Genomic DNA, 16,962 nt, shown 5'->3' on the forward strand with positions numbered 1-16,962 from the left:
CTATATAGCAGCTAACTCTTACTGATAGAAACGTGACCGAATTCCCCAAGAGTCATGACAATTGCAAATTAAGAAGTTTTTCAGAAATACTCCCATACAGATGAAGTAATCAAAAATAGTCAAGGGAGTTTCAAGTTAGCCTTATAGAAAACGGCAATGTCTTAAAGCAATCTTCAAGATGTTTCTCAAAGGCATTACCGATGCTTGCAGTTAGTCGGAATTACTATAGCGTGTGCTTTCCTCAACATTTTACCATTATGTCCATGGCTTTACAATTACTTTCTAGTGAAGTGTGTTAGTAATACATCTACAAGGAATCCACAAACTAAGGTGTCTTGGAACACATTTGAAAGCTGATAACTGACATATAACCTATAATGAATTGGTTAATGGATACGGCACAATTTCAGTAAAATCGGAAATGCTACATATATGGTTGTCGGCTAAGTGAGTTGCTCATCTCTTCCTGAGCCAAAGAGTCAATATTTAGTGATCACATTTTGTGCTCATTCATTAGGATATGGTATTCAGGAAAAAGCAGCGTCATTGGATTTGAACATTGTAGCATTATACTGGCCCCGTGTACTGGTAACGGTTTAATGCTCTGTGAGTGGTCTACGTCCTGTTTTACAATCAACCTATAATCACCTCTTCTTCACGATTCTAAGATAGATTACATTTCTCACTGACATTGTATAGGTTTTAAGGCCCTTTTCAAACAAGGCGACATGTTTGATATACTGAAGACTGTTGCTCACCTACTTATCCTGCTTGATAATTCTGCACAAAATCTTTCATCTAATCTTACAAGTTACAATCAGGGAATGAAATAAAAAAACTGGGGGTAAGCGAGTGGCTCTTTCAAAACTCTCAATCGCCCGTTTCCATAAATTATTTCATAAATTGTAAATTTCCGAAATAAAATGTCTTAAAAACAGAATTTCATGTCTGTCGCACTTCTTAGTCATCGATATATGTTCAACGTCATCCACTGAACGATAACATGTCATACAGGTAAACGAAAAGTCCATGCACTTTTCGTTGTCATGTTTGCTTCCCTCTCTATAGCAGCTAACTCTTAATGACACGAACGTGACCGAACTCCCCAAGAGTCATCATTATTGCAAAGGTTTTCAAAAAATGTTCCCATAAAGACAAATTAATCAAGGTAGTCTAGGGAGTTTTAAGTTAGCTTTATACAGAACGAAATACCTTATTTAAATTATTTATTTATACAAATGCCTTAAAGGAATCTTCAAGATGTTTCTCAAACGCATTGCCGATGTGTGCAGTTAATCATGCTGTCGGGATTACTATAGTGTGTGCTTTCCTAACATTTTATCATTATGTCCATGTTTTTACTTTATAGTGAAGTGTGTGTTAACTTGGTAATATATCACCGAGGAATCCACAAACTGATTTATTGTCTAATACGGTTTCTTAGAGCGATTTAAAAAGCTTATAATAGGCATAACACATATAATGAATTAGTGAATGGATACGGTGCAATTTCATTAAAATCGGGAATATTATATATATGGTAGTGGTCTATATGATAGTGAGTTGCCCATATGTTACTTAGCCAATGAGTCGACAGTTAGTGATTATTCTTTGTGGCCATTCATTAGATTATGGTATTCAGGAAAAAGCTGCGTCATTAGATTTGAATATTGTAACATTATACAGCCCCCTGTGTACTGGTAACGGTTTAATGCTTTGAGAGTGGCCTACTTCCTTTTTAGCAATCAACCTACAATCAGCTTTTCTACATGACTCTAAGCCAGATTACATTACTACTTGTGTAGGTTTTAAGGCCCTTTTCAAACAAGGCGTGCTGAAGACTGTTACTCACCTACTTATATTGCTTGATAATACTGCAAAATCTTTCATCTAATCTTACAAGTTACATTTTAATACATTCACAGTAATACATATGGAATGCAATCATAAACAGACGGTGAGCAAAGGGCGTTTTCGAAACTCGTAATCGCCTGTTGTATTTTTTATAAACTGTAAATTTAACATGACGTAAAAGCAGAATTTCATGTCCGTCCTACTTCTTAATCATCGATTGATGTTCAACGTCATCCATCGAAAGAAAGCACTTTCTACATACTGGTAAACGAAATTTAACAACATTGTTATTGTGTATATGTTACACCCAATCCGTGAAACTGTGGAGTCATGATGGGTGAATATGGTTAGCGTGACCGGCTTGGAATCTACAGGTTGCAGGTTCGAGCCCTGTCGCTGCCTGCTGTTTGTTTCTGAGTGGCTAAAGTCCTTGGGCAAGATTTGAACCACGACTGTGCCTCAGTAAACTAAGCTGTATTATTGGGGACCTGGTAGGATGTAGGTTGCAATGTGAAGGCTTTAATCCTATGCGCTGAAATGGCTGCAATGGATAGTATGCTCCCCGGGGAGTTGAGGAATACTAAAGGGCCGTTGGGGTAATAGTTGTAAAGCGCTTTGAGCACGGCATGGGAAAGAACCCAACATTATTATTATTATTATTATTATTATTATTATTATTATTAGTATTATACTGCCTAATTCATGAAATGGTCAACCTTATCCAAATGATATAGATTACGATCTAAAAGTGGTCATTTTAAACTTTGGGGGCAAGAATTTTGAACTGGGGTGCTGGTTATCGAACTATATTAAAATACAAGCTACACTGAATGATAATAAAACAAGAATTGTGAAGTGATGAGTTTGTAAATACATGACAATAAAATTGTTTGATTCTTATTCTTTTTGTGTCTGTCCTATAAAAGATGCTCATTTCATGTACTGGGCATATCTTGCAATACCCACTTCATAACGTGGGCAACACGATTGCCCATTTATGAACTGGGTAAAGTTACCTACCATTTCATGAATTGGGCGATTTCACAGATTTGTAACACAAACACACGCACGCACACACACACACACACACACACACACACACACACACACATCTTTATAAGACGAAATTGATCTTAATGTCATTCGTAAATCGAACTATTACAGTTGTATTAATATGTAATTCGGATGGATTTTTACAGCTCAGTAAATGATGTTGGGTTGGTGTTTCACTAATATAACATGACATTTTACACACACTCAGGCAACTTATCATCAACTCCGTGTGTAATGTTTTAATTAGGAACCTGTTTGCATTGCACTGTGAAGGAATAGCAATGCTGATAACTTTTCAATGTGACTTGACAAGTTGTGGTTCTGTTATTGTTAGTCAAGAGTTGAAATATGAAGATCTTTGTGTCAAAAATGTAATGTCCCGTGATTGGAAATCCAGACCTTTCCAACATCATTTTAGATGTAATTGCACTATTCATAATAGTACACATTATTTCTTTGGAAAGTGTACTGTATAGCCCCTCCCCACCCCCGCAAACACACACACACACACACACACACACACACACTCCCTTGTGATATTTAGATGGTAAAGGGATGTTTCAAGTTTAACTATGTAATTTCTACATCCGCGGGGGTGGGGGTAATCCCATAGACGACCATACTAAGGAGGGTCCGCTGGAAAGAGCTGTTTTTGTGTGCATAAGATATGGGAAGGGGTATACTTTTCATCAGAATTTGGTATCAAAGTAATTTCACCGTAGGACATAAAAAACCAAATTGAACTGTATAAACAAAATAGGATATCATGTGTTGTTTTGTTGGCATGTGGTGACACTTGTTTCCGTAATACAATTTATTTAGTAGCATGGTGATACTAGGGGAGAAAAAAACACTATTATTACAATGCGTCCTCTTCTTGCAACGGGACACTTCAAAGCAATGCATACTATTCTATTCTGTGCAATACAGTTGGGGTTAGTTAATGAGGGGGGAGGGGAGGTATGACACCAATTTGGACTCGGAGGTCGCAAATGTTAAACTCGGGCCAAATTATGTGTTTCTGATAACCCGACCGACCCTAGGCTAGTTTGAGCTACCGATCCTAAATATATATGTACATTCAGAAGGGTAAAATGGCGAGAATTTACTTCTATTTCGGAATCCGTGCAAATGTTCTTTGTTGACTCCATTCCTGGAAAACCAGGTCTTTTTAGACTTTAAGTTGGATTTATACGGTACAGTATGTACTCTTATATTGCATTCGTCTACTTTACGCAATTGTCTTCATAGTATTTCGTTTTTCACCTATTGAAACTATCATAGCAATATTTTGTCTATGTAGGGAGGGTTGAAGCAATTTCTCAACAAAATACCGACCTACATGTACCTAGGGAAGACCGATGAGGAGCGACCTGCCACTTGAAAACTGCGAACTGCGACTTAAAATGTGCGACCTGCGACTTGCATATTGTCACCCGCGACTTGTCAGCCTCAATGGTGGATATTAGAATCGAACGTTTTCTCGTAGTAGTAGAAATTCAGGTATTTATATTTTCGACAAAGGCGAGTTGGTCAGTTGGAATATACCATTGCAGTTTCGTCAGGACACATACACGAGGAAGCCTCGAAAAGCTGTCTTAATATTACAACTCGGTGAACTATTTAACGTTCTCTTCGTACTCTAGAAATACTCTGTGACCTGTGACCTAGCTCCAAGTGTTGGGTGTCAAATAACTAATATCTTACTAGTATACACGTATGTTTCGCTCTTTCAAGTGCGGTGGTCGAAAATAAACAATGCTATGTTAATATGAGTAGTATACTCAAAGTTACATTCGCCGATGCAATGAGTGGTGCATTTGGAAGATGCAGACAAGCACGGCACGGCCGCCATCTTGCTTTTCGCCTGGCCAGTCTTATACTAAGTAATGCACCGTTAATGCCAATAAATGATAACTCTGAGACAAGATGTGCCGTTAAAGAAGGGGACGAGCTCCACGTGCAGGTGTCGTAACGAACAGCCATGTCGTGAAGCCACTCGCCTGTTTGAGTGACGGCACGTCATGGAAGGTTGGTACCCGAGTGTTGCCAGCCACCAGCGGGGGGGGGGGGGTGACGTGTACTGCGAACAGGGCGGAACATTGGGCGGTGCGGGGTCTGCGTGTTCGAGTCTCCCACCGCCATGGTCTGTGCCCCACATGCCTGGTTACAGCCAGCGAGCCCCGTGGCGGCAGCCCCCCCCCCCCTTACTGTGTTTATTGATAACATTTGCTCATTCTTACTCTTTTATTTCATTCTGCGTTTTTTGTGGGGGGGTTTCCCGGGGGTTTTCTGATGATTGGTAGGCGTCATAGCAGACAACCATGGAGCACGCCCTAGGCGGGTGTCCTGACGATGGAGTGTGTGGTGCCCATTGGAGTTAGCCTGTGATGCATGTGTGAGATCAGAGCATTGTATATGAGTAGAGTAGTACATGTAGACATGGGTATGGTACATGTAATGTGTGTATTTAGGAGTGGGTGGGTTGGAAATATTTTGCTACAGTGATGGTGCTTGTGTTCACTGTGCCAACGTTGGCAGTGAAAGGCTGAGTGAGGATGTGAATTGGTATATATATTAATGTAATAGGAGAACAGTGTTTCGTTTCGGATTGCAGCCCGTGCAGTTGGTGGAAGTCATCCCCTGGTATTAACCGCGATTATATGACTATGCTATAATCCCAACATTAGCTTATATTACGTTATCTTAAAACGGGAACCGTTACCCGAACTCACAGAAAATGATACCTAACGGATTGCTAATTAACAGGCTGTTTCTTGAAGGCATCCTAAAAGATCCTCAAGTAATATGTAACAATTTCAGTCGCAGTTTTACAAGCCGCAGTTTTCAAGTCGCAGTCGCTGTCCTCACCCATCTTCCATATGTACCTACCCTATTTTCTGTATCAACAAGTATCAAAACAGGTAAGCAGGAGTGCGTGACCCTTACGATAAAATGTATGACCAGTAAGTATTAGTTTGCCAATTATTTTCTTCTCTTGAAATCGCTCTATTTAGCATGGTATTACGAACCTTGACAACCTTCCGGCTACTGTAAGTGAGCTGCTGAACATCTGGGATATGACACTACCAGGTTTGATAAGATCTACTTCATAAGAAAAGTGTTAGCACTTGAAGAATGACTTCCCTCTTGAACGTGGAAATTGATATCTTGAATAGGTGTTAAGTATCTACCATTAGGAGGTAAATCACGTACACATGCCACCTGCTAAATACATTATATACCTCTGGCCAAATATGAATTGAATTGTATTGCTTTATTTTACTATTTTCCGATAAAAACGATTTCATCAAACCCCTACCTCGACATTTCTCTCCATGTGCTATAAATGATGAATACCCTCTAGAAGACATCTGATTCGTATTCGCTGTGACATTGCATGCTTACAATCGACATAAATCAGCCACAGAACGTGGCATTGAATGCAAAATGGCTTCAAACGAACAATGTCCATGGTTACAAATACTGTGAAGGTATTCATGTAAATAAATGAATTATAATATTTTGACGTTTGAAGTTTTCTAGAGCATGCATACAGTCATTATCATACTCAGAACAAACGTTGTGTCAATGCTATTTTATTACCGTTCTGAATGTTGTGAATATTATTCACAAATACATTCTTGTCAATTTCTGTATATATATTACTACATTTGCTTTTAACAATACGTTTTATTACTTTTCCATTAAATGCGATGTAATACTTAATTGAGCGAAACTCGTTTTAAACATCAATCCCTCTGATTTGCTCAGTTGTTTACTTGTTAGCAAGACGTTTTTGAAGCCTATGTGACAAAGATAAATTGTTAATATTCTAATGGAATGGCTGCAAATAACTTTTAAAATTGTTAATCAAACACGTGTTATTTTTTATTACTATGGATGGATTCACATACACAGTTTAACGAAAAACTAGTCTGTGACATGGACTACTTTGTTAGAGTTTGGTTGAGATCCCTACTAAGATGCCATGGCAATCCGAAAAAACAAAGATTTTGCCTCATTCAGTAAACACAACATGCAAGTATACTCTACTACTGGAGTATTCTAATCAAATTATATTTTTAATTAAGCGCAAATCTTTTTTCATATCAGTGAAATGTTGATGGGACGCCCTGAAGTTAAATAAAATGCATTTTAATTAAATTAGATGTTTTTAATATATAAGATCGAATCACGAATGACACGCCCAGTAATTTAATTAAATTGTCTTTTTATATTAAATTGGCGCATTTAGGTTCATGAGAACAAAATGTGGATGGTACACATGGTAATCAATTAAGCTGTGGTTTTAATTGGTTGCACGTTGGTCAACATCTAATTAACCATGTTCTGATTAAAAGAAGATTAAAATATGCTACCGACATATTTTACGGATAAGTGAATCCATGCTTGGTTACTTCCTTCCAATAAGTACGTATGTTCGTAAAAGTAGATGATAAAATGTACACCCCGTAACATATACAAATATACTTTACTTTAACGGACATAATGATATCGCGAGTTCATTCTTGTGTTCAGTAATGTCAGTTTTAATTTTCACCGACCAATCGTGTAAATTTGGAGTGCCAGCCGACCAACCATGTTTTACATTTGTTTCTCTTTTTTGGATTATTCAAACTTTAATTATAAGGTGCCGAATATATTACCAGTTTTAAACTGAATGCCTCCTGTAAAGGAATAACTCATTAAACTTTAAAAAAAAAAACTATGATAACAGGATTTGTTTTTGGACAAGCGTTCTTTCTTAGGTTAATGTATGTGCCAAATTATACGGAATTTACAGATTGCATAATACTGCTTAATTACTGAATATCGTTCATTATTCAAAATACTCATTAAAGGTAAAAGTTATAGGAACAAACTTCATAGGACAGGTGCGTATTATTATGGTTGATATATGTATCATATTATACGAAATTTGAAGCTTGCATTTTTAAGATAAAACCTAGTTACCTAAAATAATTAATTATGCAAATTTTTCATTAAAACTGACTAAGCTATATCAAATATTTTATAGGACATATCAGCTTTGTTATGGTTAACATATGTACTAAATTATATTGAAATTCAAGTATGCAGTCTTAAGATATAGCCTAATTACCGAAAATAAATAATTATGCAAATTATTCACTAAATCTTCAAACATAATCAACAACTTTTATAGGAGATATGCACTCTGTTATGTTTAACGTATGTACTACATTATATTGAAATTGAAGTATGCAGTCGTAAGATATAGCCTAATTACCGAAAATCATTAATTATGCAAATTATTCATTAACACTGTAAGGTATATCAACAAACTTGATAGGACATATGTGTTTTCTCATGGTCAGCGTATGTACTAAATTATGTTGAATATGAAGGATGCATTCTTAAGATATAGCCTAATTACCAAAAATAATTAACTATGCAAATTATTTGTTAACGCTAGCTGTAAGGTACATCACCAAATTTTATAGGACAGATGTATGTTGTTATGTTTAACGAATACACTAAATTATATTGAAATTGAAGTATGCAGTCTTAAGATATTGCATAATTAGTTGATTTCATTAATATGCGAATTTCTCTAATTAAACATTAACAGATCTGGCTCAAAACCTAATCACGTCTAACCATGACCCTAAAGATTATATATTCCAAATTTCAGTAGAATTGAGTCAGCTGATTTTTAGAAAATGATGACACAGACACACACGGACAGACAGACAGACAGACAGACAGACAGACAGACAGACAGACAGACAGACAGACAGACAGACATTCAGTCAGTCAGACAGACACACAGACAGAAATTCCCCTTTTAATACCTCCCGTACCCTTACGGGAGGTAAAAAGCGTTCGAAATGCGAGATACCAAAAGAACAAAAGTATTTAAATCTTCAAAGGTGCTTCGATATATTGGAGTAGTTCACTGTGTGATGCTTTTTGTTAGACATTATTATGCTATGACTTGCTGTTTTTTGTTATGTTACTTCTTTGCTAATCCCATTTTCACTAGCCAAAATCACAGACGTCCAGCTGTGTATCACTGCCAACCAAAATTTCAATTAAAAATGTGTATCATTAGACTGTACAAAAGGTAGCAAGAGAGATATCGTATTACTTTATAGCATGTGATATGTTGTCACTTCTTATGTTCTTCACACAGCATAATTACCCAAAAGTAAAAACCCTGGCACTTTATAATTATCATCAGGTTAACGTCCTTAACTTAATAAAAAATCCTGACAGAACAATACCTGGCGGTTAGAATTAGACAGGTTTGGGGGCGCATCTTGGCATTAATGATCTTTAACTCACCCAAAATAAGTCAGGATTAAAATGTGTCCTCTTGTGTGTTCTTCCTATCTTGCGAAGAAGTTCAATAACAAAGTCGACATCTTCTAACGATGCTATAGCTTCGTCGATGGTATACATCACAAGTGATGCATGGTTTTCTAATTGTTGGCTTTCTCGCAGGTCTTCTAAATCATCAAAGTCATCCAAGTTCCTGAACATTCGCTTTAGGTCGACATTGCTCTGAAACAGCCTGCAAGACATGAATGAGTAAAACGTTTGTATACACAATTCTTCCCCAAATGGAGAATGTATTTCGGCTTTGATTAGCATCGTACTGTATTTTCGCCAAGAATAATGAAAGTTTTGTTTCTTGTCCCGCGCGAGTTTCCTCTGGTCACTCGCATAAAATTTTTATGGGTTTTTTTCAACCTTGTAAACCTTAAACCACGAAAGAGTTTCTGTAATATCTGTAGGTCATTATTTTTTCGGGGGTTATCATGCCTAGTTTCAACACCTCAGTCTAGATGGAACATTGTTTAGTGTCACTGGTAGCTAGCACTCTATGTTTTGTCATAATCTATGCTGTAATATCGGAGCCGTCAAAATATTTGTCTTTTGTATGCTGAAACAAACTAAATTCATAATGTTTAAGAATAGCCAAGCCTGTTCGGTAATAGCAGTGTTAAAATCAATAGAAGATATGGGTAATAACAATTAACCCCTTCATATAATATCTCGATAGAATATTTTGAATATAATATAATATAACATAATATTTCTTTCCACGTTTTAACGTAAAACGTCTTTCGTGGATATAGTGTTTGAACCATTAGTAAAATTTCCATACAGGTTTTGTATTCTTTCTGTGACGTAATCATTGTCTATGCCATAGGATATAGGCAACGTCAACGTCCGTCTGCGCAAGCATTGGCATGCATATTTATTTTCCGGCACATCGCTGTTTATAGAAAATAGAAGATAAACTCTTTCTAAGAATGGTTTTATCTTCGTATTTTGATTGCTGATAATTTCTGGCTAGATTACAGGAACATACATTACTTCATTAGTTTGTTTATCAATACAAGGTGGCTGTAAACTATAAGAGCTTAATAACAATGGTCACTCGTTTCTATATCAGTCATCTATGTACCGCTTTCTTACTTTTTTGCTTACTCATGTTTCTCAGATTTAGGCTTACAAAGCATCTTATAATATTAACAGAATATTGGCAGGTAATAGGTATTCGAGTAATATCAGAGGCTGTAAAACAATATCAGTGTCCTTCTAAGGTTTCAACATATACAGGTGAGATGTATAGTGCATAGCCTTTAATAAATGATGAGCTGAATCTCCAAAGAAATCCGATCAAAATTGTGCATAACAGAGTATCACGGTTATCTATACATAATAGGCAAAATAATAGATATCATGTGTATTTTTACACTATCTTTCCATTTGTATGTTTCACAATCGTGTTCAAACTTGATTATATGTGTAAAGGTGTTATCTTTCCTTCCAAGGTATCAAAAAGGCTTAACATCAACGAAAATGAAGCTATGTACTATTGTCTACACCCAAAGGAACACTCTTTTGAGTCTTTGTTGTTGGTTTGTTTTGTTTGGTATATAAGTTATTAATGTGTTTTATATTTTATCTTCATGACGGTTTTACTGTAGTTTTTTATTAATATTTTATATCTCGGATGTATTAGCACATTTGTGCTACTTTTTAAACCGAGTATAAATAAAATAATAATAAAATAACAATAACAATTGTATATATGAGATGTTATTTACATTATATTTTCAATCAGTCAATAAATCATCAATTGCTTCTTTTTCGTTCAAAGAACATGTTATCTGTATCCTAGAGTAACATTGGATTACATTTTATTGTCATCCATATACAAACTTATTTATCGAATTGTTTTTTTCGATGTCTCTGTGGTTGCTGAAAAGTGCATAAACGCCTATAGTATACACTTCTTTCGCCGAAAGGCATGTCCAAAAATAGTACGATTGTAAATTCAGAAGAACTCTGCGCGATAACTGATTACAGTATCGGTATCATTCACTAGCAAAATATTAGAAATAGCATTGCTTCTCATACATTTAGATGGTACTTGTTTGTATAATTACTATGAGCCATAGTTCACTTTCCATTATTTATATTTTGTTAATGTTTGCTATCGTTACACTCCTATCTAGAATCAATACCAGCGAATTTGCTGGTATGGAGGGAGTTAAGAGTAGATAAGGCAAATATAACAAGATTACCTACAACAAAACAGTGCGTGCCTCTATAAGAATAATATTGCTTCATGGAAGCGCTTACAAACATCACCTTGTTCATTTATGTACATTAATGACAGTTGTTCAAGTTGTAAAAACAAACTTTAAGTGTGGACTATTTTGAATTCGCGCTACCAATTTTACTCTATCGTTATCTAATCATTATTCACATTCCGTGAACGTGATTGGATATCGATGATTACATGGTAAATGGAGAGAGCTTCTATCGGCGATATCCAATCACGTTTGTAACAACGATACGATTTGGCGGAAGTTTAAATAAATTTGGGAACTAAGTGACTGAAGGTAAAATTTTCGAAATGTTTGCTGAGTAAAACGGTCGGTTGAAAGCTCATGTTGCCGTACGGTAATTGTGTTCTGTTGCAAACCTTGTTGTTATTTCGTGGTGGGTGGACTTGCGCGAATATAGAAACTAGTGTAACTTTACCCCTTTCATATTCAGTTGGCTAAAATACGTCAATATTATCGATATTATCGACATTTTATTGTATTCTGATAGAAATGTTCTGATACATATCTCGGGAAACAAGTGCCTGTGTCCGGGATCCTTCGTTTTGTTACCGTCACTACATTGTATCTATGAAATACAATTAATTGTCTGGAACTTGTCTCATTTCTAATTACCACAAACAAACAACCAAGTCATTGTTATTTATTCGGTGGTAATTTTACAGTATGCGTGTCTTATAAAGTATAATATTATTGTTGATGTTTCTGATCATAACCCGATTTGATAAATAAAATGTATATGATAAATGGATGTACCCACACGATACACAGAAAATGCATCCACTACCTATAAGTCGTAACAACTGAAAATGGCGACATTTTGTTGACCTTTAGCCTAATTATGATATTTTAATATCCAAAACTTTTGACAAAATATTTGTAATTGACTGATTATTCATAATATACAGTGTGCAACATGTAAATATCTATCTATCTATCTAATAAATTTATATAGCGCCAAATATCCAAAGAAAACAATGTTCAGTGGCGCTTAGAGTTAGAAAGGAGATGAAAAAGTTCTCTGAAATATGTGGGTTTTCAAGCGTCTTTTGAAAATGTTAACATTGGGAGAGGTTTTAATGTCCAGGGTTAGAGAGTTCCAAAGTTCAGGAGCTGCTGAAGAGAAGGAGCGGCGACTATAGGAAACCAGATTCCATTTGGGTGTATGCAGAAGGCATTTATCCGATGAACGAAGAGTGCGTAATGAAGAACGAGGTGTAATTAAGTTCTTGAGATATTGTGGAGACTTTTAAGTAACTATGACTTTTAAGTAAATATGACTTTTAAGTAACTTTGACATGGTTTTATAGGTAGTAAGTATTAAGCCTACCAAAACATGTGTTTACCCATAGCGATACATGGTATTTCGGTTTTCTCGCGATATAACAAAATGCCCAGGGTTGCGCGAGTGGCACCCGTCAGATATGCTAACAGGACACCTTTCTGAGGTCGAATCTGCAAAAAATTATCATATAACTCACATTGCAAGGTTAACCCCCCAAAACCACCTCTGGCAACTGGACTACACTGGTTTCCGACACAACCATCGTCAAACTATAAGAGCGCCACCAGTGTCGGTAAGTTCATTACGATTTACTGTCGGTAAAACTAAATAGCGTTGTAGGATTGTAGTAATTATATCCTATACGTAATTTTCTTCAACGTAAATTACTCATTAAAGTATTGTGTCCTTTCTATATCTAAAAAAAATCTTGATTACAGGTAGTCTTTTGATCGAATAGTAAATCACATTTACAATATTGAACTCGCACAGGTATGAAGCAGGTACTTCTTATACGCATTCCATCGACATTACCAACATCTAATAACGTGTCTGTATCAACTCATGCTATCATTTGTTTAAGGGTAAAGTACACCTTAGCAATGTGTTCGATATAGCGCTGGAAGAATTCCATCACCCATCATAGTTACATTTGCACCAGTCTCTATATTCAAGTAATTTCCCCTGTGCAAAGGATTGGCAACATTCATCCGTTGCCTTGAGAAGATAACAGGAAATGAGAAAAGATAATAAGAAGAGGTCATCAAAGATTGCAAAATAATGTGCGCTGTCAGAGACTAAAGAACTCGTAGAATAAAAGCTACACGCACGGTTAGTTAGAAATATTGCATGGTACGAATACTTTAATGGTACGACAGTGTAATTGACGTACTGTGATTTATATAGTTAGGTTTATATAAATAGTACCTCGCTTTCACGTTCTCATTACAATTCATTTCAGATTAGATCATCGTTTATATACCACGAATATGCAGCTCTCCCTACATGAGTTGATATTTTGAAATTGTTTTATATGCATATACGTGTGTGTGTAGATGTGTGTATAAAGAGAGTCATAGAGGGGGTGAGGTGAGGAAAGGAAAGAGGGGGCAGCATGTCAGACTTAAAGTAGGAAATAGCCGTGTCTTTGATATACTTTGCCCCTTGAAGTCGGTGATTTCCTGTCATTAACATTACAGGTTCAGTACCCCAAATGTACTTTCTCTGTTCAACCATGATACTATGATTTACAAGTCACTGCTAACAATCCCCTAATTACAGTGAAAAGATCATCATAATACCATTATCCTCTATTTTTATAGATTCAGGTCATTAATGGACTTTCCATGAGTATCTTATCATCAAAAGCCTTGAGACTACGCACTCTTTATTTTCTATTTCTGGTATGTGAATGGAAAATGAAAGACCTGCCATTGTTCGCAAAAGGTTGGAGAATCATAGTCTCACACATACATACATACATACATACATACATACATACATACATACATACATACATACATACATACATACATACATACATACATACATACATACATACATACATACAGATAGATAGATAGGTGTAGCAGGATGTATGAATAAACACATGAGAAAATCACTATGTGTAACTGTGTAACTAAAATATTCATACACATACCAATGTATTTACCCTCAAAGATATAGAATAATATATGAGTAATTGAATAAGGAGATACATCATACATACGCCATCATTATTTAATAGGGTTGAAGTAAATGAATTACTTATTTGTCAAAGACAAAATACGGACACCTTCAGTTACATGTACCTTATTCGAGTATACAACAAGGATGACGTCGGGAGCAAAACGTATATAGCTGATACATGATATCGTATGATGATAGGAAATCAGTGTGCTAATATCTTGTGGTGTCTCAAACTATTGACTATTTATAATTAATGAACATAATTGAAATGAAAGATGGGTAGAATCACCATATATAATGATAGAGACCCGGGGATTGACTGCGTATAATATATGCATCGCCGTATCTTTAAGATACTTGCGAGATACTTCCCCGTGCTCATATAAACGACCGTTGATGGCGCTCTTCCGTGTACAAATGGCGCCAAAACCAGTTGCTACATACACACAATAATAGTATAAATGTGAAACATGTATATTACAATATGCCACCGAGGTCTTCATGTTTGCAAAGAGTCACAATACGATAGATATATTGAGAAAAAAGTAATAATCAAAATTAAATTACCTAATACAATTGAAAACTAAAGGGTTACATTATATATGTATATATGTTACACCCTGTCTGTGAAATTGCCCAATTCGTTAAATGTGCATGTAACTTTGCCCAGTTCATGAAATAGTCAGCCTTATACAAATGAGAGTATAGATTATGATCTAAAAGGAGCGAAATTAAATTTTTGGGGAATAGTTTTGGACTGGGGTGTTGATTATCGAACTCTATTAAAAACACAAGCTGCACTGAATTGTTATAAAATAAGAATTGTGAAGTGATGAGTTTTTGTAAATACATGATAGTAAAGTTGTTTGATTCTTATTCGTTAATTTTTGTGTGTGTCGTATAAAAAATGCTCATTTCATGTACTGGGCATATCTTACCATACCCACTTATAACCTGGGCAACACGATTGACTAATTCATGAACTGGGCAAAGTTACCTACCCATTTAATGAATTGGGTAATTTCACAGATTGGGTGTAACATATATATAATGTATTCCTTGCTCACTTAAACAAATACATGCCTGTCCGAAAATGTACATATAGTCAAATCGATGGTTAAATCGATGGCGCAGATGGAAACTGATTTCGGAACAAATGCATATTGAACAAGAAATGCATCTATTATAATAATCGTGGGTAGTCTCGCGCTGTAACGGTTTTCGTATTATGCACTCAAGGCTGCTCTTTCTATTTATTCTATGGCCATGTATATCCTTTTGCTATCTTATTTCCCCTACTCAACCAAAGCATATTATGATCCTGTCACGGAATCAGAACTTATAACATTCCATAAGCATTTATCAATCACTTGTCAATCATAACGAAGGCCTTTATTTCATTTGGTAACTGTCATAGCATTTTAAATAGATTTTGACGTTAACAGATACTCTAGATAGCAACTCGATGAATGCCTTTATATATGAAATAGTATGTTTGATACTTTTCAAATACATACATACATACATTCATTCATACATACATACATACATACATACATACATACATACATACATACATACATACATACATACAGACAGACAGACAGACAGACAGACAGACAGACAGACAGACAGACAGGCAGGCAGGCACGCACACACACACACATACACACACACACACACACACACACACACACACACACACACACAAAAAAAAAAAAAAAAATCGAGTAGTGGATGTTTCATGATGTATCAAAATGCCCACCGATTGAACATGTTTTGCAATAACGCCCTTTAAACATTCATGTTCACCAACGTAACAATCAGAATAACCTACCAATTGGAGATGCTTTGGATGTCAAAGTGATTTATTCCATACACAGTGTAATTGTATAACTCTATGTAGAAAAATAAGTTTGATACTAATGCTTTGCAAGCATCGTTGACTATGGTCGAAAACCTTTCCATTTCGCATACCTATAGTATAAAGAACACAAACCACATATTGTATTGTCTAGCTGTATTGTCTTATCTTGTCTGTTTTGGTCTTGTCTGGTCTGGTCTGGTTAGGCCTGGTTAGGTCTGTTATGGTCTGGTTAGGTCTGGTATGGTATGGCAGGATGATTTATTTTTTGAAACACTATTCCTTATTTCATAACATAAGTTTGATATGGTTGACGCCAAGCAATCAGGTTTAACTATTTATATCACAGAAAGACACATTTTATGTTCTTACATCAAGATCAATCTCTTTGTGAGGAGAGTTTGGTCGTCTGCATAAAATCAGTCATTTTGAATTGTACAAGTGTCCTACATTTTGCAATTAACGTGCACGTAACATATCTGAAAATAATTGGTCTACAAGTCTTACAAACTTGCTCAATTTTTAAATATGTTGGTCTTTTCAGATACGTAAATTTGCCGTAAATCCTTTGATATTGATTGTATGAATAA

The 16,962-nt window shown here is 35.7% G+C and overlaps 1 protein-coding gene across 1 annotated transcript in view; it reads right to left on the minus strand.

The window, feature by feature from the left end:
* The window catches only part of LOC144447076 (neuroglobin-like), a 55,297-nt gene that overhangs the window by 8,632 nt on the left and 29,703 nt on the right, over window positions 1-16,962 (minus strand). The window contains exon 2 of the mRNA XM_078136984.1: window positions 9,238-9,466. Coding sequence (XP_077993110.1) covers window positions 9,238-9,466 — 229 coding nt within the window. The remainder of the gene's footprint in view (window positions 1-9,237; window positions 9,467-16,962) is intronic.

Source organism: Glandiceps talaboti, chromosome 2, assembly GCF_964340395.1.
Source record: "Glandiceps talaboti chromosome 2, keGlaTala1.1, whole genome shotgun sequence".
Classification (NCBI taxonomy): Eukaryota; Metazoa; Hemichordata; class Enteropneusta; family Spengelidae; genus Glandiceps; species Glandiceps talaboti.